Source organism: Sprattus sprattus (genome assembly GCF_963457725.1).
Source record: "Sprattus sprattus genome assembly, chromosome: 4".
NCBI classification, from domain to species: domain Eukaryota; kingdom Metazoa; phylum Chordata; class Actinopteri; order Clupeiformes; family Clupeidae; genus Sprattus; species Sprattus sprattus.
In genome coordinates, this window is record NC_137923.1 from 14,457,414 (window position 1) to 14,482,413 (window position 25,000).

The 25,000-nt window shown below is 44.6% G+C and overlaps 1 protein-coding gene across 3 annotated transcripts in view; it reads left to right on the forward strand.

The window, feature by feature from the left end:
* The window catches only part of sorbs2a (sorbin and SH3 domain containing 2a), a 75,434-nt gene that overhangs the window by 10,768 nt on the left and 39,666 nt on the right, over positions 1-25,000 (forward strand). For 2 of the 3 annotated variants that reach the window (XM_080836689.1, XM_080836691.1), the window contains one exon: positions 22,774-22,829. In XM_080836689.1, coding sequence (XP_080692815.1) covers positions 22,820-22,829 — 10 coding nt within the window. In that variant the 5' untranslated portion in view covers positions 22,774-22,819. Of the gene's footprint in view, positions 1-6,199; positions 6,262-22,773; positions 22,830-25,000 lie in introns of all 3 variants that reach the window. The other variant, XM_080836690.1, reaches the window with a different exon arrangement.

The window sequence follows — 25,000 nt, forward strand, 5'->3', positions numbered from 1 at the left end:
CTCCTCTTCCTCATTCCGCTGCTGTTTGTGCGGCTCAGTGAAAGCAGCCGGGCCGACCCAGGGACAAAGAGCACAAAGGGTCGCTCTGCAGGGACTCTCTCCTGGAGAGGAGTAGACACACGCTCTCACACAAACTCTCTCTCACACACACACACACACGCAACCATTACACAACACACACAAACATGTTCACACACAAAACAAGACCAACACTCTCGGGTTACCAGTCTGTGCAGGAATGCGAAACTCGGCACACATTGTCCACAGAAACATAAATGCACACCACACACTCCTGGTTTGCACACACACACACACACACACACACACACACACACACACACACACACACACACACACACACATACACACACACACACACACACACACAAACACACGGATCTCAGTGGGAGCAGTTGTGACAGGGCAAGACTGTGTGGTTTGTCATGTCTTCCACTCCACTGGCGCTGCAGGGGGTGAGGAATCCATTGGCGAGGCAGCTGAATCACTCGTGTTCTCTCTTGGTTCTCTCTCGGTTCTCCACAGCCCAGACAGCCAGAGAGTAAATGGGTGTAAATGACCTGAGAGCCTCTTTAAAGTTTCATCTCCTGCACTTTGTTCCCTCTTTAGATAGTCAGGGATGGAGTGCAAAAACTCATCAATCCAGCCCAAGACTTTGTTACCAGGGATCGTCCTGTGTCCAGACAGTTGGCTCTGATCACTCAATGGGTTTGGACTCAATGAGCAGAATGGGTACACAAACAGAGAGACACAAACCCACCAAGGGTTATGGCCCATAAAAATGTTTTATGACCTTTTTGTCACCTTTTTTTACTAAGGACCTTTGTATGAACTTTAACCCCAAGGGTGACAAAAGTAAGTCCACGGTGAACCTTTTACAAGCAGAGCCGGGGTGTCTTAATTTACTAGTCAGGAGGCTCACCCATTCTCATCATTCTCATGTTCTCATCTCCCGCTGATAGAGTTCTTTCTGCCTCGTAGAGGGGAAAGGGCTTGTCCTGAGGCTGTATATTTAGAAGCTCTTCCTCCTCACTCTTCTCGTCCTCCCCTGCTGTCACGCCAGGCATCCCGGGGTGAAATCTCATCCGGTGGCGGGTCAGACGGGCCCGAGTGACACTGGGATCTCAGCTGCAGCTCAGAGCCCTCAGGGTGCTGTTGCTCTGCCTAGTTCTTCAGTGCCTCGTGGAGCAGCTGTGTTCTCCTCTTCAACTCTTTACTCTGCAGCACTTCACTGGAGAGAGACGGTTTCCGTCAGGGCAACTGAGTCCAAGCCACTTGATGTGGAGGATAACTGTACACTTTTAATCCACTCTCTTCCACTGCTTTGGTTGTTGTTACAATTAGCAAGAAACACAAATGTCACCCCAGTGTAAATGCCAATCAACAGGGAAAAGGCTAGGCTGGGGCTATGTTGTTTTTTTTTGGGTAGGGTTTGGTGTGTGCACTGAGAGCTTTGGGGGTATGTCTATGTGAAATGACTTGCTATGCTGTGCTGTGCATTGCTGTGCTGTGCATTGCTGTGCTGTGCTGTGCTGTGCTGTGCTGTGCTGTGCTGTGCTGTGCTGTGCTGTCCTGTGCTGAGCTGAGACTTAGGATGGGACTGCCTGCTCAAGCAGCATAAGTTATATGTCATGTGAACAGCTCCAAAAGGTTGTGACCTTTTTGCCTCTCCTCCCTCAATGGGGTCGTGTTCCATGGAGACAGACCTAAACTATAATAATCAGAAAGAACTTCACGCCCCTGACTTTGGGAGAAAATATTTTCATAAAGATGTTACTTTAAAGATTCAAGTGAAGAGCTCACCCTTCTCTCAAACATCTTAATTCACCCCCCCTGCCGCACTGCCACCACCATCTCCTCCTCAAGTTCATCTTTTTATGGGCAGCGGAAAATGTCAGCCTTACTTAAAAGGTTCCTGAGACCCATTCCGATGCAGAATTTTCCAGGGTCAGGGGAGTTGCTGAGTTGAAATATGGCTTCTGTCTCTGGCGCTGTTTCTCACTCCTCGTCTTCTGGGGAGGGGGTAGAATTGCACTCCATGACTGTGTCTTCACAGAATGTTCCAGAGAAGGTGGCAGCTATAGCAACCCCCCCTGTGTCTCTTCGGCGACAAATGCCCCCACACACAAATCCATAACCTGTCATGCCAGTGTATTCTGTACTGCCTCATGTCTCCCTGTGCATAACTACACAGTAGCACTGCTCATGTCCCAGACCTCCTCAGTCAAATGGATGTCCCATTTTAAACAGAAGAACCAAACTGAGTTGCTTGCATTCATAGGCGGAGATCCCGGGGGGGACGGGGGGACTCTCAAAAAAAAAAATGTTTTCTTTTTATATAGTAATATGAAATAAACGCACGACACAAGCAGTGCTTATTATAAACGAAAAACAATGTGCTTTTTAAGTGTTGAAAAAAATCATGATCCCCCTATTCCTCAAAGTGGTTTAGTTCACATGCTGTTTCCAATGGGCAGGGCTACCGACAGCTCGGGCTCTGTTCCGTTATCCATACCCTCCGTACCTACCATCCTTAGTTTGAGTATGTAGGGTGGTCCGTTTTCGATTGCGGCGAAAGGAAGTATACCCAAAGGACCCGTATGTGTACTCATAACGGACAAAACTTTGAGTGTGGAACCAGGGTACACTTTCCATTCTCAACGGCCGCCATCTTGTCTACGTAGCGGAAGAGACGGAGCCAGGCAGAGCTTTTCGTTTTATTTCAAAATCAATGGCGGACATAATGGCTACGGTGGCTACGATAGCAGAGTCAGTACACCACAAGGCTACAGACCGTAAATGTCAATATCTGCAGTAATTAAACAACTGTACTGATATTAAATGTACTACTAACATGCCATTCTCAAATTAAAGCCAGTGACATGAGTGGTTTTTAACGATGTATACCGACAGTTAGCATACCTAGCTAGCCTAGCTTGGTAGCATTACCATTGGTTCTGAATGGCAGTTATGCTAAGCAGCTGGCTATCCCCCCACCCGGGACTGTAGTTCATTTCCGTGCACCACGGAGTATTAGATTTGGAACAACACTCACCTGCTGAGAATATGCGTACCTAGTAAGTGTGTACTGTGTACTGCGTATAAGTATACTCATGGAGGTATAGAAACGGAACATAGCATCGGTGTTTTCAGTCAATCTGCCCAGTACACAGACAGGTTGTTAGATTTCCTCCTCTCTTCCCTGTCACTCCCGCTATGATACACGATATGTAAATCGATATGAGAGTTACCTCATTCTCGAACGCAGTAAGAACATGTAAAGAAGACGTTTTTCTAAACTTGATTTACGAAGTTCCAATCGATATGCACAAGTATACATCAGTTTAAAAATGGATTGACATGACACCGTGAACGTTTTAATAACGACACGCATGCCGGTAATTAACACTGTTACGATAGCTAGCTAGACAGTTAGGACACTGTTCGGTTAGGGGCAGGTTAATGCAAGTTAATAAACCTAGGTCTACATCTCTGTGCCACTCCTGATTAGTTAAATTAACTGAAGGTAAAGTAATGTTATTTTTTCCTGCGGTCCATCAACAATGCTGGTATAAATGGCATGAGGCGACAGTGGTACAGTAGGTAGAGAGGCCGTATAGTAATCAGAAGGTTGCTAGTTTGATTCCTTGTTTAGGCGTCCTTAAGCTGTTTTGGAACCTATTTTGAGCATCAAGTTCTCTTGAACTTTGGACATTATTTGTCTGTGAGTAGGTATTTCGTGTAAGTGCATTTGATGTTTTTTAGATATTCAAAAATCACTACGAATTTCTGTTTGTAAATGTGATTAGAGAATTCTGTATTTAGCAGTTGCCCCCCAACCGGAATTACTCTCTAAAATGTTACCATGTATTGTCCCCCCCCTACAATGAAATGGGATCTCCGCCCCTGCTTGCATTAGCAACTTAAAATAAGGTGTGGTAACATCTGTAAGTAAAGAGTGAACTGCCATACCCCTCTCGTATCTCTCCAGTGCCCCCTGCCTTCACAGATGAAATCACACCTGGTGATTGGCATATTTACTGGCCGAGAGGAACAGGGAGTAAGTGATGGCGTGCGGACAGGCCGGTGGAAGATTGAAATACTGCTGATGACAAGAGACCGTCTGCTGGCCACAGACACACACATACAGAGACAGGCACAGAGAGTGGGCAGCATAGACAGGGACAGAGAGACAGGCATAGAGATAGATAGAAGCAGATAGACAGAGGGAGATGGTTGAAAAAAGAAACAGGTCTTCAGGAGAATGGCAATATGTCCCCTCCGAGTGAAATGTTGATGACACAAGGGCTATTAAACATTCAGACAGTATTAAGGTGGGACGGGGACAACGTATAGAAATACAGGAGAGAGAGTGAAGAGTGACAGACGGAAAGAAGTACAGAGGGAGAGGTCTGTGGTAGAAAGGAGATTGAGGATTCTAGTGACGCCATGACAATTCTCTGCTAGTGACAGCTATAGAGCAGGAGAGATAATAGGGCAGAGAGGAGAGTGTCCAGGAGAATGCAGATGAATGTGCTTACAGGGAAGATGAAATAGAGGGAGAGAGAAAAAACAGAGAAAGAAGCAGACAATAAGAGGCAGGCAAAGGATGAGTATCAGGTAAATCTCATCGGTTTTCCAGTCTGGGACAAAAGCAATACTGCAAAGGGATTTGCAGTACAGGTTGGCTATATGTTGAATGTGTATGAATGGATGAATTAATGGATAAATGAGCAGGTGAATGGGTAGGTAGATAGATAGACAGACAGTACATGAGACAGACACAAGAGGATACAAGAGCACAGAAAACAAACAAGTGTTAATATAGAGCTAGAGCAAACATCCAGTCACGTGGACGGAGATAATAATGTTGTGTCTAGCTGTGCTGTGACCAGGGCTTTGATTTTTCCATATTGGGAAGTGAAGCACAGTGTAATTGTTGTTTAGTTCCCGTGAGGACATGAACATCTCGTCCAGTCATGCGGGGTCAGACCCCTGAACCAGTAGCACATCAGCACCATGGCAACCCCATTATAAAGTGAAATTCTTTGGCCACCTTTAAAGTTTCCCATAGTTCTCGCTCTCTTGCTCAGACTTTCTATCTCTCTCTCTCTCCTTCTTTCTTTCTTTCTATCGCTCAACCATTCCCTCTCTCTATATTGTGACTGTATTTCTAGAAGCAGCTCTCCCTGTCATCCTCCGTCCATTTTCAGCTCTCTTTCCATATTAACCTCACCATCGATTTCCTCATGATGGTAAATGTCCATTGGTGCAATCAGTTGTACAGCAGATACTTTTGTTTTCCACTAAAGGTCCATTATAACACATACAAAGTTAATGAAGATCCCTGCGTCCACAGCAGATTCCTCCAGCTGACCGCTATTAAGAGTGACTGGACTTTGAATGGGGTGTTGTGTTCTCTACAGAAGCAAGCTACTTCTCCTCTGCCAACATTGTGTGGGCCTTTTTGCGGTAGAATGGGCTGTGGTAATTACCACCAATTAGCACTGAGTATTAATTATCCATATAGGTCATGGCAAGTGTTTCATGACCACAGCGGAAACATTGAGAAATAGTTTGTTCTCTTCCCCCACCAATGTGCTTGTCCCTAAAGGAACTTGTGGGCTTATATAAGAGGGCTTGCTCACAGAAGCCCCTTGTTGTGTCTCTCTCCAGCCTGTTGGCTCCCTCTCGGTCTTTCTGCTCTTTCCCTGTTTGCTATTTTGCTGAGATGTGCATCTTTGTCTTTGTTGTTTGGCTCCGTGTGATGTGTTTGTTTTTGTTCTCTTTGTTTCTTTACATCCTGCAGTTTTATTTTACTTTTCATTTATTTCCTGATAATCTCATCCCCTCACGCTCGCCATCTGTCCTTTAAGAAGGAGTTAAGCTTTGGTTCTAAACACATAGTCTGTGATATGGCATGGTTTTAAGAGAGTGGTATAGGTTGGCATGTTGATATTTCGCTGCTAGGGGTGGCACCACACCAGCCATCTCTCAGTCTCAGTCTCAGTCTCAGTCTCAGTCTCAGTCTCAGTCTCAGTCTCAGTCTCAGTCTCAGTCTCACACTCACTCTCACTCTCACTCTCACTCTCACTCTCACTCTCACTCTCACTCTCACTCTCACTCTCACTCTCACTCTCACTCTCACTCTCACTCTCACTCACTCTTGCTGTACCCACAGAGCAAACTGTTACCCTGTTGGTGCTGATCCAGTGGACGCCACCTGAGGAGGGGAACTGATCGGTAGGGATAACTGATGGGGAACTGATGGGGAACTGATGGGTAGGAGTAACTGATGACGAGGGGGTAACTGATGGGGAGGGGGTAACTGATGGGGAACTGATGGGGAGGGGGAACTGATGAGGAAGGGGGAACTGATGGGGAGGAGGGAACTGATGAGGAAGGGGGAACTGATGGGGAGGAGGGAACTGATGGGGAAGGGGTAACTGATGGGGAGGGTTAACGTATGGGGAGGGGGTAACTGATGGGGAGGGTTAACGTATGGGGAGAGGGTAACTGATGGGGGGGACTAATGGGGAGGGGGTAACTGATGGGGAACTGATGGGGAGGGGGGAACTGATGGGGGGGGGGGACTGATGGGGGGGAACTTATGGGGGGGGACTGATGGGGAGGGGTAACTGATGGGGAGGGGGGGAACTGATGGGGAGGGGTGAACTTATAGGGAAGGGGGAACTGATGGGGAAGGAAGAACTGATGGGGAGGGGTATCTGATGGGGATGAGGATAGCGATGAAGTAGTAGATATTAGTACATGTGCAGAAGAAACAACAACCAACGTGGAGCTGAAGCAGGAGTAAAGGAGCAAAAGTAGTTGTGGATTCTAGCTAAAGTTGCCCTGTACACATACGCATGAACTTATAATTAAACCCTTGACTGCTGGTCAGTGCTTTACCCACATACCGCATCCACACAAGAAACCTCTGATGTCTGTCTTCCCTGGACAAGTAGTAAAGTTGTCACACCACCAACACCAGTGGCTATTTTGACATAGCACTGCACAGCACAGCAAAGAGGGTATTTATGGTGTTTTATTGCCTTGTTTTTTTCATCCTAGAGAGGCTGAAGTGGCACAACAAATTTGGAATAAAACAAAAAAAATCCGAGATGTGATGATCCACGTACTCCGTGATGTTAAATGGATACCATGGCACTGGTACTTGTGTTCCCATCTGCCCCGCTGCTCTCTGAGCGGGGGTCAACCGACTTCCCACAAAAATGCCCCCCTATAAATACCTGGGCTTCGGCCCAGCCAGCTCAGGGAAAGGAAGCCGGAGTGGGGGAAACTGATCTAGGCTTTTCTGGAACCATGGGCTGGGACGTCGGGCCCATCCACTGAGCCACAGCGGGGGGGGCGTGCTGAGGTCAGGCCGCGTCTCATCCAGGGGTTTATCTTGGAACACAGGACCGGCGGAATTCTTAGGCCGCTTTGAGGGAGAGACGGTGCAGTTGCACTGAGTTGAGGGACAGCATGGCTTAAGAAGCACACCCAAATGTAAGGTTATTTTTGTCCTGTGTCTTCTCTTTCCTTAAATACCACACCATTTTACATCAACAGCTTTGGCGTGAGAATATTATAAATTTACTGAGATTCGTTGAACCACTAGACTGGGAAAATAGCCTCATGTTATGCCACCACTCTCCACACTGAAAGGTCTTCACTGAGGTGCCTCACCTCCCCAAAATATCCTCTCCAGAAATGCTTCACACTTATCAAAAATTGAAGCACGTAAGTACAGATAGGTGTAACGTTATCTCGGCGGCTGGAAAAGGCCATACCTTAAGTGGTGTTATCAAGTGAGCCTCTTTCCAGGCGGGATCCTAAAATAGGAGCTGGAGTGACGATGGACCTGGTGGCAACCTGTAAGCGGGCCTCTGAAGTGGCAGAGTGTGCAGGCGTAACCTTTGAAGGAGCGCCAGTGTGTGTGTGTGTGTGGGTGTGTGTTTGTGTGTGTGTGTGTGTGTGTGTGTGTGTGTGTGTGTGTGTGTGTGTGTGCATGAGTCTGAGTGTGTGCCCGTGCTATGTAGTGTAAGTTGTTTGTGTTTTTGTATCTGCATTTGTGCATCAGTTCATGTAAGCACAAACCTATATGCAATATTTGTATCTGTGTGTATCTGTGTGTTGGGGGGGGACTTCTCTAGGAATACTGCTTCTGTATCTGTGTGTGTGTGTGTGTGTGTGTGTGTGTGTGTGTGTGTGTGTGTGTGTGTGTGTGTGTGTGTGTGTGTGTGTGTGTGTGTGTGTGTGTGTGTGTGTGTGTGTGTGTGTGTGTGTGTGTGTGTGTGTGTGTGTGTGTGTGTGCGTGCGTGCGTGTGTGTGTGTGTGTTTGCGCTTGTGTGTGTGTGCGTGTGTGTGTGTGTATTAGGCACTCGACCGGCCTTGGGCAGTCACGACCTTTGAAGAACAGGCCTTCTGCAGAGTTAACCCTGCTCTTTACTGCTGCTGTGTGTGTGTGTTTGTGTGTGTGTGTGTGGGGGGCTTGGCTGCTTGTCTCAGTAGAAGTACTTATACTTAGAGTTCTACATACACAAATATGTGTTTTTTTGACATGCAGCCATATGCGTGCGTATGCTCTAAATATGTAAGCTACTGTAGTTTTAGGCACTCCCAGTCTCAGAGAAGGAATTAGGTCTCAAACAAAGTCACATGTGTCTTTGGGTCATTATGTGAAAATTATACTGAACGAGCGATCTCCATTTAGTCCACGCACTGCTGCTCTGAGCCATGGCATACAGTTTACATCTCATGTCAGTTACAGAACCCAGAGAAAGCAGAGTAAAGTTGTTCTGACAGAAAAGAATGGCTTTTGATATGAGCGTATGCGTGCGAGCTATCCATTCCAAACCACTGTCATCCAAAAGCACTGCTTTTCAGGTTTCGGAAGATTTGGTTTGACATGCTGTAAGGTCTCCTGTCTGATTCTGTCAAGGGGGAAATATTAAACAAGACCGGGATAACTTGATGTAGAGAGAGAGAAATTTGAAGGGAAAGAATGAACAAGTCTGGGAAAGACAGAAACAGAGGGGGTGGCGTGAATAAATCTAGTTGATTTAGAATTAAAAAAACACTGGGAGACAAACATTCATGTCTGGAAGAGGGAGAACGAGGGAGCGAGGAACTTGTCTCTTGCATGCACTGACACATAGTTTGGTGGCTCTGCACTGCTGTGCTGCTGCACTCTCACACACAGCCTCTCCAATAAAGCCCTACCATCCTAAAACAGCACTGTGTGTGTGTGTGTGGGGGGGGGGGGGGGGAGTTTGTGTGTTTGTGTGTGTGTGTGTTGGGCTGGCTGACTGGGGCCGTGTGTGTGTGTGTGGGGGGGCTTCTGCTGAGGAGAGCCTCCTGTGCCACTCGGCTCCTGCAGGACATCGGCTTTGGGACCATTTCTGTTTGTTGTTGTTTTGCTGTTGCTGTTGCTTTCACTCCCTCGCTAGGTCTCCATTTCACTGTGTGTGTGTGTGTGTGTGTGTGTGTGAGAGTGTGTGTGTGTGTGTTTGAGTTTTGCACGTAACTGCTGTCTATTCCATATTACGGAACTTATCACTCTCCTCACACAGACCAACAAAGTGACCTCCATGCAATGGCTTCATTTGACTTATCCTGTTTAAATCTCTACCCCCCCCCCCCAACACACACACACACACACACACACACACACACAACACACATCACAGATCGCAAACGCCACAGTGTGGTCTGACCATTGGGACTTCTTTGTGTTTCCCTGAGGGTAGTTGGGTCCACTAATGAATCTTTGTGGGGAATTTGGAGTGGCCTCTCTGTGGCTTGGGTTAGTCAGTAAATGGGCCCTCGTCTCACTGAGGGGCCCCAACGACAGTAATTACACGCGGGGCCAAGAGGCTTCCGTCGGTCGGCAAATTACATTTAAAGGATAAACCACCAGCGCTGCCGCCCCGGGAAATCAGCGGCCCAGATGGAGAGTCGAAGCACGTCAAGACTTCCACAAGGCAAACGAGAAGGGAAGCGAACCAGAGATAATAGAGAGAGAGAGGGCAAAAACAGCATAGTTTTTGTGGTTTGAGAAATATGGAGACGTATGCTCATCTCTGGTCTGGGCTTGCTGGGCTGGTCGTTAAAGTGGTTTGGTCGACGAGAGATTTTACAGAGTGATTAAACAAAGAAAAACAGGTCACACTGACCAGTCTTTGGGATATGATCAGATTTATTTTTCAGGGTTTTCCCTCCCTGTTTCCCTCCCTGTGTCAGATGTGTCACTGTGACACTCTTTAAATAAATAAGATGAAGCTTGACAAGGACCAATAACCAGGTCCTTTTAATTCCATCAAAAAATATATTTCGGGAGTTTGAATTCCACCAAGCTCAGTGGCACCACTTGTGTCCTATAAATATGATTTACTAGCAGACCAGGCATGTCAGCCAACGTATTTATCATTCACTGTAAGGAGTTCCCAGCGGAAGTATGGGTGTGGGAGTCTGTGTGTGTGCGTTGTGTGCACATGTCTATGTGTTTCTCTGTGTGTGTGTGTGTTTGTACTCTGGTGCTAGGGGTCTTTAGTGAGAGGAGAGGTGCTCAAACATACGATCATCTTTCTTTTAAGTGATGCATCTGCTCCCGAGCGATGGATCATAAACCGTCTCTATGACACCCATAAAAGCAGCCTTCAAACTGATGCACTGCCACTGTCATGTCTGCATCCTTAACGAGGCCCTGCTTCTTTCTTTGGCCTCATGCAGCCATGCTAATGCTTGATTGATGAGTGGATGTTTCACTGAAGGATGTCCGGGATGCTGTCTAGACTCATATTAGGACAGCATGTATCGGTGCCCTCTAACACATGCAGTCAGGCATAGACGGCAAGCCAGGGATACTGACTGCCTCACTTTACAATGTGTGTAAGATATGTAATGAAGTTTAATTTTGAACTTAATAGCTGTCCCGTAAAACTCTAACTCATGGGAAGTCTTAGGAGCTTGAGGAAATAAAGGGTTCTGTTATATCACCCGGCGTGACACGAGGTCGCTGTCTTTTGAGTATTAGTGTCAGGAAACCACTGCTGGGTTTTTACGAGAGCCTCCAGGGCTCTGAAAATGAGAAGGGTCGGGGTTAAATTTAGAAAAGCACTGGGTCCAATAAGAACACTTTTATTTCAACTTCATCCAGTCACCTTGCATTTTGATTGCTCCTGTTTCAAGGATTCACCAATCAGCGCGTGATGTGCCAGAGAGCAGAGCCCGCCCAGAGCGGAGTGGGTTTCAGGAGTGGTGTTGAATGTTGGAGCTCATGCTGGGATTTTTTATGAGTGGTACCAGGTTTCATTGGCATGTTTGTTTATCTCTGCAAGACACCAAGAGAGGAGGCAGGATCTGTCCCAGTGGACACTACAGCATATACATTATACATCGTACATTCATGCACACACACATTTACTAACATGCATTCATTTCAACACACACACACACACACACCTGAGCCATGATAAAACAGAGCATAATGTGCAACTGTTTAATATGTGATATGTGTAAGTGTACATGTGTGTTTGTGTGTGTGTGTGTGTGTGTGTGTGTGTGTGTGTGTGTGTGTGTGTGTGTGTGTGTGTGTGTGTGTGTGTGTGTGTGTGTGAAAGGGCATGTGCAGCTAGCAGCAGATTCAGCAGTAATTTCTCTGTTCTAAGAAAAGATACACTGTGTGTTTTGGTGGGTTTGGACGTGCCTGGACAAGGTCATGTATGTATATTTCTGTAAGTGTGTGTGTGTGTGTGCGTGTACTTATGCATGTCCTGTTCATATTTTGAGACACAGGAAGTCAGTTTTGGCTCTCAGACACTCCTTTCCTGTCTCTCTGTTGTTATTCTGTACCCTAACATTTGTTACCCAAAAATTTGTTTCTCTCATCCTCCCCTCTCCTTTATTCACTCGCACATGTGCATTTTTTCCTTCTCCATTCCTCCTCTCCCCCTTCTGTCCTCTCATCACTCTCTATCCTTTTCTTGTCTCCACTCTCCTCCTTCCTCCCTCTTCTGTACTCTTCCCCTCTTTCTCCTCCTTGTCTTGACGGATTGCTGGGGTCTGTTGGTGTGCTTGTGACTGTGTATCGTTGGAATCCATCAGGTATTGGCAAACGCTGCCATACCCTGGCAGTGATGCGTGGAGAAATAAAACATCACCGGCATGGCTCCTGGCCTGTCATAGGGCTTTGAGCTTCAGCAGCTCTTCTTCTGAGGAGCAGAGTGACACAGTGCATGATGGGATTGCCCTCATGGCCATTAAACAGTGGGGTAAGATGCAGAGACTTCCTCACACATGCATCTGTGCTCAGTGCCAGAAAGGCGTAGGCACATACATGCACATGCATACACACATACACACATACACACACAAACACACACACACACACACAACACACACACACACACACACACACACACACACACACACACACACACACACACACACACACACACACTCACACACTCAAACACTTATTCACAAATGCACTCTCTTTCACATTCTCTCTCTCTCTCTCTCTTTCTCTATCTCTCTTTCTCACACACACATACACATACACAGCTGCTGTGTCGCCACTGGTCTGTCCCCCGGAAACTTGATCTCATAATCTGGCGATCAGGGGACGACGACAGGGCGCGACCAGCCTCTTGATTTACCCCCCACCTCCTTTGCCTGTGGACAAATGTGAGTGTGAGAGTGTGCATGTGTGTGTCTTTGCATTTGGGAGTGTGTGACAGAGAGAGAGAGAGAGCAAGAGAGAAAGTGAGATAGGCCTGGTACATGGGTTTGTTTATTTCAGGGTAAGCAATGGTGTCCCAAATCTGTTTCAGTGTCACACTGCCTCATCACATCTTTTAACAGGCCAATAGGGATCTGCGGCCCACTGACATGCGTAATTAAACCTGTGCAAGACATTGAATGACCTCAGCGTTCCTATTGAAATATCCCACTGCGCCCAATAAGTTGAACAGTGTGCGACATTCATTCATCTTTGGATTACGTATTTTAATTCAGCACCTGTATCAATATTTATTTGATATGTGTGTTCCATTCTTTTATTACATATCTAAACAGCATTGCCATAATAGCAAAGTTCAGAAAACTGCGAAAAGAAAAGTCGTATCAGGCAGCTTCCTTTGGCTATATACTTGGTAGACCACCATATTCACAAAATGCTGAACACTAGCCATGTTTGAAAAGTATGTATTTTCTACAACAGCAACCTTATGGTACAAATGTGTCTTATAAACGGTTGATAAAGCATTTTAAGGTTTTTAAGGTTTCACATGTAAGAGCTGAAATGACCACTACATACTGTACAGACGCCCAAGTTCCTTTGGGACCCATTCTGTAATTCCAACTGGTTGTTGGGTCGGGCTTCGTGTGGATGTGAAACTTGGCAGCTTCAGTGACCTGTTTCAATTCTAAAATTAAATAATTTTTCTTAAAACATGTTCTTGTGTAACATCTAATGTCAACAACTGCCATGTTGCACAGACCAGGATCCAAAGCCTGCCTTTCGCATTACTTTTTTGGAGGGATCACCGAGCAATGGAGGAAGACCAAAGAGAAAAATAGAATTTCCAGCTTGTTTTCGAACTAAAGCTGATTGTGTTCATGTCCATGTGCAGTGCAGAGCAAGTGTGAGTGTTCTGTTATTGGTCCGTGGTTTAAAAGGCTTGAAAATTGATGGGTTTCAGACTGTGTCCATTAAACGATTGCTTAGTTCAGCAAGTTGACGGCCCCTCTTTCCCCAAAATTGATCAGCATTTACGATCAGTAGATTTAATGATTTTGTACCACTGTAGTTGTTAGTGACTTTAACTGGACTGAGGCTGCTCTTGCCTGTGCGTGTGATGAGCAGGACAGACAGTGGACCTTTACCATTTGCATTGATGTTGTGCTGCTTTCACACTGACACCAGGACATGCTAGCCAAGACCAACACCATGGCCAGTGCAGCAGAACAGATTGGACTGAAGATCAGTGCCAGGAAAAGCAGGCCTCTCCAGATGAACAACAAATCCAAGCAGCCTTTACGAGAACTGCAGAAGCCATTGAGGATGTAGAGCACTTCACTCTGTGTTCTGAAGATCAGCACAGGTGGAGATGCCGAAGAAGAGATCAGAGTAAGGATTTCAAAAGCCAGCCAAGCTTTCTCAGCACTGAGAAGCACCTGGAGAGCAAGGAATATCAGCTCCAACACCAATATCAGGCTGCTCAAGAGCAATGTTCTGAGCACACTACTGTATGGGCGGAGAATTGTGGAAATTGGTGAAAACAATCAGTCACAAGCTGGAAGTCTTCCAGAGCAGATGTTTCAGGAGAATCCTCAACGTATCACCCAAGAAGTCCAGATGCACCAATGGAGATGGATTGGACATGCGCTGCATATTCCACCAACATCACTGCCAAGGGTAGCCTTCAGGTGGACTCCAGACGGCTGGAGAAATGGAAGCAGGCCAAAGGAGACTTGGATGAGGACAGTGGAGAAAGAAATGAAGAAGCAGGGATGGACCTGGGGTCACCTAGAGATGTTCTGCAGGTAGACCACGATGGCAGGCTCTGGTGGAGGCCTACCTCATGACCTACCCAGCGCGAAGAGGATGAACTGACTAACTAGCAACATTCCTAAAATCATAGAATTACGATGTGCTGATATTTAGTAAACATCAGTATGGTCTTTACAGGAATGGAATCGGAAGTCAAGAGCTTAAAGTTTTTTTTCATGTTAGACCCTGTCTCTTCATTTGTGTGTGTTTTGCTAAACTTTCTTTATAGTTCAGTCTGAAAGTAGAGAAGAGATTAACTTTATTCTCAGTCCCTCCACATTAGTCAGAAACAGTTTTCCGAATTTTCAATGCATAATGACTTTTGAAACGGCTAATGGTTGGGCAAATGTGATTGATTGACAGGCCTGGCAGTTTGAGTAAGGTAGGAGTGAAGTCTGGGACATTAGGCCATCAGGTAAAATGGGTCATATAAAGTTGGATTTACATACTGTAGCTCAAGATTCAACAGCCAATCACTGCTCATCTATTTAAACTGTTCTTGACTAAATGTAAACAATTAAAGTGCCCATATACTGGATGCCAAAAGCAGTTAGCCCTCTCACATTCACAACGCATAGATGGACGCTACTATTGGTTCAAAAATGCATTTCATATGCGTTTAATATGTTAATTAAGTGTAGTTGTATTGTAATGAGACATTTTAACTGATAAGCACTGTGTTGTCTCATAAAGGGGCATCCAATACATAAACAGCTCTTGAGCCTAAAACACGTCATTTTCAACATAGAATTATATACAGCCGCGGAAAAAATTAAGAGACCACTTCAAAATTATCAGTTTCTCTGGTTTTACTATTTATTGGTATGTGTTAAAGTAAAATGTACATTTTTGTTTTATTCTATAACCTACTGGCAACATTCCTACCAAATTTCAAATAAAAATATTGTCATTTAGATAATTTATTTGCAGAAAAATGACAATTGGTCAAAATAGCAAAAAAGATGCAGTGTCTTCAGATCTCGAATAATGCAAAGAAAACAAGCTCATATTCATTTTTAAACTACACAATACTAATGCTTACACTTAGGAAGAGTTCAGAAATCAATATTTGGTGGAAAAACCTTGATTTAAAATCACAACTTTCATGTGTCTTGGCATGCTCTCCACCAGTCTTTCACATTGCCGTTGGGTGACTTTATGCTACTCCTGGCGCAAGAATTCAAGCAGCTCGGCTTCTTTTCATGGCTTGTGACCATCCATCTTCCTCTTGATCACATTTCAGAGGTTTTTGATGGGATTCAGGTCTCGAAATTGGGCTGGCCATGACAGGGTCCTGATCTGGTGGTACTCCATCCACACCTTTACTGGCCTGGCTGTGTGGCATGGAGCATTGCCCTGCTGGAAAAAACATTTCTCAGAGTTGGGGAACATTGTCAGAGCTAAAGGAAGCAAGTTTTTCTTCCGGGACAACGTTGTACTTTGCCTGGCTGAGGTTTGTAAAAGACCATAAGGATTGAAAAAAGCGGACTGGAGGGTCTTCTAGTTCGTCTTCTCTGATGAGTCCAATTTTCAGCTTTGCCCAACACATGGTCGTCTGATGGTTAGATGGAGACCTGGAGAGGCCTACAAGCCAGAGAGTCATGCACCTACTGTGAAATCGGACTCATCAGAGAAGACGAACTTAGAAGAACCTCCAGTCCGCTTTTTCAATCCTTATGGTCTTTTACAAACCTCAGCCAGGCAAAGTACAACGTTGTCCCGGAAGAAAAACTTGCTTCCTTTTGCTCTGACAATGTTCCCCAACTCTGAGAAGTGTTTTTTCCAGCAGGGCAATGCTCCATGCCACACAGCCAGGCCAGTAAAGGTGTGGATGGAGTACCACCAGATCAGGACCCTGTCATGGCCAGCCCAATTTCGAGACCTGAATCCCATCAAAAACCTCTGAAATGTGATCAAGAGGAAGATGGATGGTCACAAGCCATGAAAAGAAGCCGAGCTGCTTGAATTCTTGCGCCAGGAGTAGCATAAAGTCACCCAACGGCAATGTGAAAGACTGGTGGAGAGCATGCCAAGACACATGAAAGTTGTGATTTTAAATCAAGGTTATTCCACCAAATATTGATTTCTGAACTCTTCCTAAGTGTAAGCATTAGTATTGTGTAGTTTAAAAATGAATATGAGCTTGTTTTCTTTGCATTATTCGAGATCTGAAGACACTGCATCAATTTTGCTATTTTGACCAATTGTCATTTTTCTGCAAATAAATGATCTAAATGACAATATTTTTATTTGAAATTTGGTAGGAATGTTGCCAGTAGGTTATAGAATAAAACTAAAATGTACATTTTACTTTAACACATACCAATAAATAGTAAAACCAGAGAAACTGATAATTTTGAAGTGGTCTCTTAATTTTTTCCGCGGCTGTATGTGTGCTGACTCTGAATGTCCCTGAATGGCCTTGTGGTTATGTCCATGCACATTTCAACTGTGTTTAAGACCATCTCAGGCTATTGGCCAAAAAGTGGCCCAATGCACCTAACATCACCTACGTGTTTGTGTGTTCTGAGTACAAAGACATGGGAGAGTTCTAATCCATGTTAGACTGTAGGGCACTACCGATGTCACCTGCTTCGCCCCCTGTTGAACAGGAATGGCAGTGTGAGTGGTGTGTTATCACAACTCTTATTTATAGTCAGTTTCTCATTAGCACCTCTCTATTGGGGAGAAATGGTGGCAGGGTGGATGTAGGAGGGCCGGTTTAATCATATGTTCACGGAACTAATAACATAGCCTAATGTCTGTTCTAGTGAAGCTAACAGTGTGTAAACAACAATGAAAAAAAGTATCTCTGTCAAATCATTAGATGGACACTCAGAACTCTTCCTGCTGCAACACAGTAGCTCTGAGACAAGTTAATCTCACAGACATGTCATGCCATTGCAGTTTATCATGCTGATTATGATGACAGGCTCTGACAGTCAGCGGGAGGCGTAGGTGTTTAGTCAAGATGTGCCAATAAAATGAGCTCTGTCTGTCTGTCTGGTCCTCTGAGAGCCGTAGAGACGCCCCTGCACTCACACATGGTAAAAGTCAATCGGCTGGGCGATGACAGGTTTCACTCTTCATCGCTGGAGCGTGAAGGCACAGGCCCACTGTAAAACTGTCTGCTGAGGATGTATCCTTTGCCTTTCTTTCACTTTCTCTCTGTATCTCTCTCTCCTCTCTCTCTCTCTTTCTCTCTCTCTCTCACACCATCATAACCACCATTGGGGAGGTCTGGCATTTACTGCAACAGTGTGATTGCCCTTCCCACCAATGTTGCCTTTGCCACCAACCAGTCCATTGCTTCTTATGAATACAGGCAGCCAATCAGCATTTGCTGTTCATGACATTCTAGAAGGATTCTCAGCTGCTGTGCTGATGAAGTGGTCTAACCTCTGGGCCTCGCTTGTTCTGTCATGGTTTAGCCGTCAGCGTTGTCACACCATGTGTCAAACGCGTTTCTTTTTCAGCTTGACTGCTTTCAGAGAGCAAGCGCTCTCAGATGTTACTCTATACCTCCTTCTCTCTCTCCCTCCCTGCCTCTTGCTTACAGTTTCACTCATCTACTGTAAAATAAATGGGTGTCTTTTTAAAACAGATGTATGTAAGATGTTGAGAGGGATAATGGCCTTGGGGGTTTATACAGGTGTCATAATTACATGCTTGAATGAAGCCCTAACGCCTTCCAGTAAGTTGTTTGTTCTGAGGGAACTCAAGTCGACTGCAGAAATGCTATAAAGAATTGGAACTTGACCCAGTGGAGAGCTGAGCCCACACTGATAAATAATGAAGCAAAAAAATCAGTGTCACCAGAGAATATCCTCTAGATGATAACTGCATTGTTTGTTCAAGAACCAGTGTTCCTAATCGTACAGCGTTAAATGGTAGCCTACCAGATGTACTTGTCTCGATAGAACACTGGTTCTATGGTGCAATGATAGAGACATCCTACAAATGTATACTTCACTAAGTATATTCTTTTTGTCTCTCTTTTTTTATTATTTCTCTCTTTTCTTATGTCTGTCTTGAATAAGTAGAGCGTGCTAAATTATATCTGCATAACTCTTATTTCACCTATGGATATTCCCGTTCTTGGCAACCATGCTCCTTATGTTATTAATTTATTGATTACATTCTTTAAACAATCTGCCTTCAGGCAACTTGTCATCTGCCATGGAATACTGTAGTCTGTTTATTGTTTGGGGGTGGGTGACTGTTACAAAGTGTCGTGAAATATACTGCTGGGGTGGCAATTTCATGCTGAGGAAGTACGGTGCTTTGTAAAGCGCCACTTCAAGTTTTTATGCAAAATTTAATTAGGCGGTTTTGCTGCAGTCTATTCAAGTGCTACCCGGACAAATGATTTAAATGAGTTTATGGAATTCAAATGTAGTTTAGTTTGAAAATAAATCTCTAATAGTGATGTAACACTTGCCAGCTAGTACATGAACAAAAGATGTAGTGTAACCCCTCTTTGACGGGGTAAAAGGGGTCAGGGGTCTTTTCTTAAAGGTGCGGTCTGCTATTTGGTTTTGGTTTCCTGAAAGGTGGCTGATGTATGAGTTCATCAATCAGTCACATTACAGCCCTCTTCTCTGTGCTACTAAAGCACCATGTTGATTGGCTGGGTTTGTTTATGCCTCGATCCGAATCACTATGTTCGTTTCCCTTTTACAAAGCCAGATTTGAACACTGAGCTAGCAGACCATGATGAGCAATTCGCTGAATTTGTCAAAAAGTGTAAAGGACTGTACCTTTGCACTTTCGCAGACTGTAAAAGGTGTTCAGGTGTTAGATCTATCAAAATGTAACCTTTTCCATAAAACACTGTTGCGACAATATAGCGAGACAATAGTCTACCCGAACCCTCAAATCCAGTGACGAGGATCTCATGCATGCACACACACACACACACACACACACACACACACACACACACACACACACACACACACACACACACACACACACACACACACACACACACAAACACACACACACACACACACACACACACACACACACACACACACACACACACATACATACATTCACACATGCACATGTGTTCACATACACACACACGCACAATAAGAATAGATAGAATGGCCTATACTGTATAGCTATAACCTGGATGTGGCCTAATTCAATGCTCAATCCATCTAAAACTTGAATAGGAGGTGATTATATGGTCATTTCTTAGAAATAAAGATAGAATTTCACTATGAGACCACTGTCCTGTTCCCGGAGTGCTTATGCTTATATCAGCACCGTTTTTTTTTTAAAACATGGTCAATAGTTCATGGCCATAATTTGATGGTCTGTGGCTTGGACTGTTTTAGAGTCCTGTTTCCCACTCTGCTGTGTGTTTATGTTGGCGTTTACAGGAGTTAGGACATTGACTGATGTCAGACACCATCTGTGTTTGTGTTCAGTGTGTGTACGTGCTGTCGTATACATTGTGTCTCAGTGTCTCTACAATCACACACTTGGGTATATCATGAATGCATGTGCGCCTACACGAACACGCACATATACACATCATCACGCACACACTCACACACACACACACACACCAACCTCAACCTTCCATGCCAATGAAGTCACATCAGACATCCCAGTAGCAGTTTCCTAGCTGTACGCCATAGCAACAGTCACCTGGTGAGGCTGAGCTCATGTTTGATATTAATCACTCGCCCCATTTTAAGAGCTTGGCGCCACGACTGCGATACATTTCAGACTAGATTATCACAGGCAGCTGTCATTGGGCTGGATAGATCATCCCTACAGAACATGCAGTTATCACATGAGGACACATAGACCCACATACAGACACTTTCACACACGCGTTCACTTACAGTACAAACAGAGACATAGGCACACACACACACACGTCAGTGCCAAGACTTATGCTTAACTCTGGGTACATGGCACAAAACTCAGTGTCAGCGAGCTTGACATTTGCAGTAAATCAAATAGCGTTGATTATTTTTATTCCGAGGGCTATTTCCATCTGCTATCCTAGACCCCCTCCCATACAGAGACAGCTACCTTTAAGCACAGTTAAGACCTACATCAGTCACTGTTCCCCTCATCCTTGTCATCTGCCAATCGCAGTCGGTGCTTCCACACAGTCCCTCACGTGGAAACGTGGATTTTTAGATTATATATCAAAAAAAGGAGAACAAACTATACTTTTTCCTGCACTCCATCATCTATTTGACCCCTGTAATTCTCCAACATTACAGTGACCCCCCATGCTCATGTAAGTGCCGTCCATGTTCCACTGTATAGTTTATAGCTGCCCTGGAGAGTCTCTTGCCTCATAATTAGTGACAGAGAGCTCTCCCTTTCTGGCTGCCCTCCAGGGCTCGGCTAATGGATGTGATATTAAATGCAGGCATGGCTGCTGGATAATTGCGTTCGGAGCTCTACATAGTGGCTGGGGATTGGGGCCTGATGAGGTGTGGGTTGCAGGTAATTGTTTTTTAGCCTCCCTTCTACCCTGCGCCTCTGCCAAAGAGCATCCCAGCACCTGACAGGTAAACTTGTTAGCTCCCAGGTTAGGAATGGGAATTGATAAGATTTTAATGATTCCGATTCCATTTTCGATTCTGCTTATCCTTCCGATTCCTTATCGATTCTCTTATAGATTCTCACTGGCCAAGGAAAACAATTAGAGTACAAACGGGTTTATTTTTTATATAATATTCTCTAGAAAGATGATGCACAGCATATAGTATGTATGTATACATTGACATATTTTAAATAACAAAGAATAGGTCAACAAACTTTCAAAGTGGGGTCAAGAGACCCATAGCCTAGGGATCCTTATCAGTCTCTTATCAGATGAGGGAACCTGAAAAATAATCTTATAAAATGGGGATCCCTCTCTGGTCAATTTTGTGGCATTTAAGGGGTTCATGATATACAAGTTTGAAAACCGCTGTGCTAGATCATATTTGAACATGCCAATTAGCGTGCTGTTTTTTTAAAAACTGTATTCACCTGGAACTTAAAATAAAACTCACATAAACAAAAAGTGAAAGCTGGTTTTCACAATGAAACAAATGGTACTAACACAGTAGACAGGGTCTTGAGGAGTTTACCTTCGATAGTAACAGATGAAGCGTTAATGTTAGCCGCGCTGCTGTTGCTTTGTCGTCACTCCGTAGCGCCTCAAAAACGGGACATTCCTGTAAATTCACGAAATAGACGGTTTGCAAGCATTGCAAGTGGCACTGTGGTCATCTTCTCGCATAAAATATAACCACACTTTTAAATGCCTCTACCTAGACGCCATATTGGCTGCGGTCTAAACAAAACACTGGGAACCAGTTCTCAACAAGAACCGGTTCTCAATTCCCATCCCTATCCCAGGTCCCAGTCCTCCTACCACCCATTTTGGGAACTTGCCATAACAGTTTTAAACCCCTGCTCATTAGTGCAGCTGTAGTAGAAGACCAAAAGATGGAACGCACAATCATACAGTTAAATGTACCCCTGTACACTGGATTCAGCTGACCAGAGTTGACCAGCAGTAGATCATGTCAACTGATGTGGGTCAACTTCAAATATGTGCTGCAGTCTATTGTTGTGTTCTGGAGTCAGGAGTTACTGAATTGCTGCTTTGAACTGCATACTTGAGTGTATCAAGACTGAAAGATCAGAACCATTGCTAGAACCAACGATAGCTTAGGCCTGGCCAATAATCGCCAGTTTCAACTGAGAGTCTGGCCCACTGCTTCAGAACAAATGTCGACAGAGCTGAACTACTGTTTTGAACCTACCGGGCTGAAACATACAGGTTAAGGATTTACTGTGTTATTGATTATGAGGTCCATCAGTACCAGATATTGAAGAGTGAAACTAAACAAGGGGCAGCAGCAGAACTTTCCCGGATTCCAACCTGGTGGCCGAATCATTATGGTTTCACACACCCCGGGCTTTGCCATTCCATTACTCACATTTTATTGACCAGAAACATTCTGCTGTTTCATCCTGCCACAGAGTCATGTTTCTTCTGGGACAATGTGGTTTTCAGCCTGTGCTCAGTGTTGAATTATTAATGTGTGGTGCTTCCCCAAATAGGGCCTCCCCTGTCCTCTCATTTCAAGAGAATATACCTTCTTATAGTTTCTTTTCAACTAACCTAAACATCTCTGTTCTATTCTGTTCTGTTCTTTCAGGAAAGTGTTCGTGTCTTTGGTCCAACTGTAAGGAGAGAACTTCACCATGAACACAGGTACGTTGGCCAAGATGGTTGGACCAGAGCTCTCATGGCTGATACTGAGCCAGCAACCCCAAGACATTTTCAAGCCTTTCACTGCAATTTTGGGTCTCCAGCATCACATATGAACATCCATTTATACACACGGTATCATCAAGTCTTTTATTTAGACATTTTGACCTTCCTGACTTTGCAGTACAAAAAAACCTCTCTCTCCCTCCGTCCCTCTCGCTCTATCAATTTCTATTATTTACACATATACATGCACCTAATGTGACACTGAAAAGCACAGAGACTGAGGAAAGCTCTCTTAATGTTCCTTAGCTGGCTATGAGCCCGGGCGGGTTTTGAAAAGTGCATGAAGTAGCTTTTTTTGTTGTGTGTGCCGCAAATGCTGTTTAACGTGAGTTGTAGCAGCTCTGCTTGTCATCTGCCAGTACAGGTTTAAATTTGTTTACTTAGCGTGAGTGATTTGCAGATGCAGGCACCACGGTGCTTCAGAACATTCTTTAAGTGCTCCAATTTAGGGGGAAATGTGTTTGACAGATGCAAGGTTCACTTATCATGGCCTCCCGGTAATAAACCACATTAATATGACAGAACAGGGCGCACTGAATGCTTTGCATGCTGGGTGATTTGTGGTGTGTGTGAATTGTGATTTATCTTGCATCAGTAATCAGACAGGCAGAACATGCTTGCCCTGAAGACTCTGTTCATATTGAGTAGGAGGTTGCTGTGAATTCACTAAAATAAAAGGCTTCCCACGTCTTCTTTCTAGTCACTAGGCCTGTTTAAGTGACAGTTAACAGTCCTACTCATCGTGAATGGGTGGTCCTCTCCTTCTGGGGGCTTCAGATGATATGTTGCTTTAGTAATGCATGTGCTTTGCTTTTTTCGTGCCCGTTGTGAATGTGTATGAACGTGTGTGTGTGTGTGTGTGTGTGTGTGTGTGTGTGTGTGTGTGTGTGTGTGTGTGTGTGTGTGTGTGTGTGTGTGTGTGTGTGTATGTGTGTGTATGCCTATGCACACATCTGGACGACTGTATGTCTGTGATGTGTTTGTGCGTGCGTGTGTATGTGTGTGCCTGTATCTGTGTGTGTGTGTGTGTGTGTGTGTGTGTGTGTGGGTGTGTGTGTGTGTGTGTGTGGGTGGGTGTGTGTGTGTGTGTGTGTGTGTGTGTGTGTGTGTGTGTGTGTGTGTGTGTGTGTGTGTGTGTGTGTGTGTGTGTGTGTACATATATGCATGTATGCTTTGCGGTGGCTGGCTGCTGCGCTTTCCCAGATAGCGGAGGACGTACTCGCAAAAGCACTTCGCTGTCTCTCACCCTCTCAACCATCAAGAGGGTCCAGAGCACTCCTAACCTGCACTCAGCTGCAGGTACTAACCACACAGACACACAGACACAGACACTCACACACATGCACACATGCACATTCACACACACACACACACACACACACACACACACACACACACACACACACACACAAACACACACAAGCACACACACACACACACACACACACACACACACTAGGGCTGGGCGATATGGAAAAAAACATATATCACGATATGGATTATTTTATATCACGATAGCGATATATATCACGATATGCCCTCTTGCTTTACTGGATAGGGGTGTACTTAAAAGTGTGATCCATCACGACCTGTACCACAATTACGCAGATTGTACTGAACGTTTCCATTGAATCTTTAAATAGTAAGATTAAAACAAAGTGCATGACATTTAGTCCAGTGCTTGTGACTTTTAGTGGTTCTTTAATGTAGGCCTACTTTCAGAAGATAAATCAAGTTTAATTTAATTTAAAAACTTTCTTTTCAATGTTTGTTCATATGCTATAGCAATAATGATGAGAAAAACATTTTCTTATATGGCCACGTATAAAAATAAGAAAATTAAGAAGTTGGCCATTACACATACGCCCCATTGACCGCTTCAGCCCGTTGGTGCAACAGTGAAGATGGTCCTGTAAACAAACGCAAGTAAACGATGGAGCTGCGTTTTATCTGGATAAAAAGCATATTAGCGTTTACATTTCCCAACCAATTTCATTTTTATCTTCAAGGGTTTATGATCTACGTGGAGTACCAAAAAAAACCTCCATGCTACTTAGAATCTAGATAGTTAAGCTATAAACGCCAAAGACATATACACATATGCTATG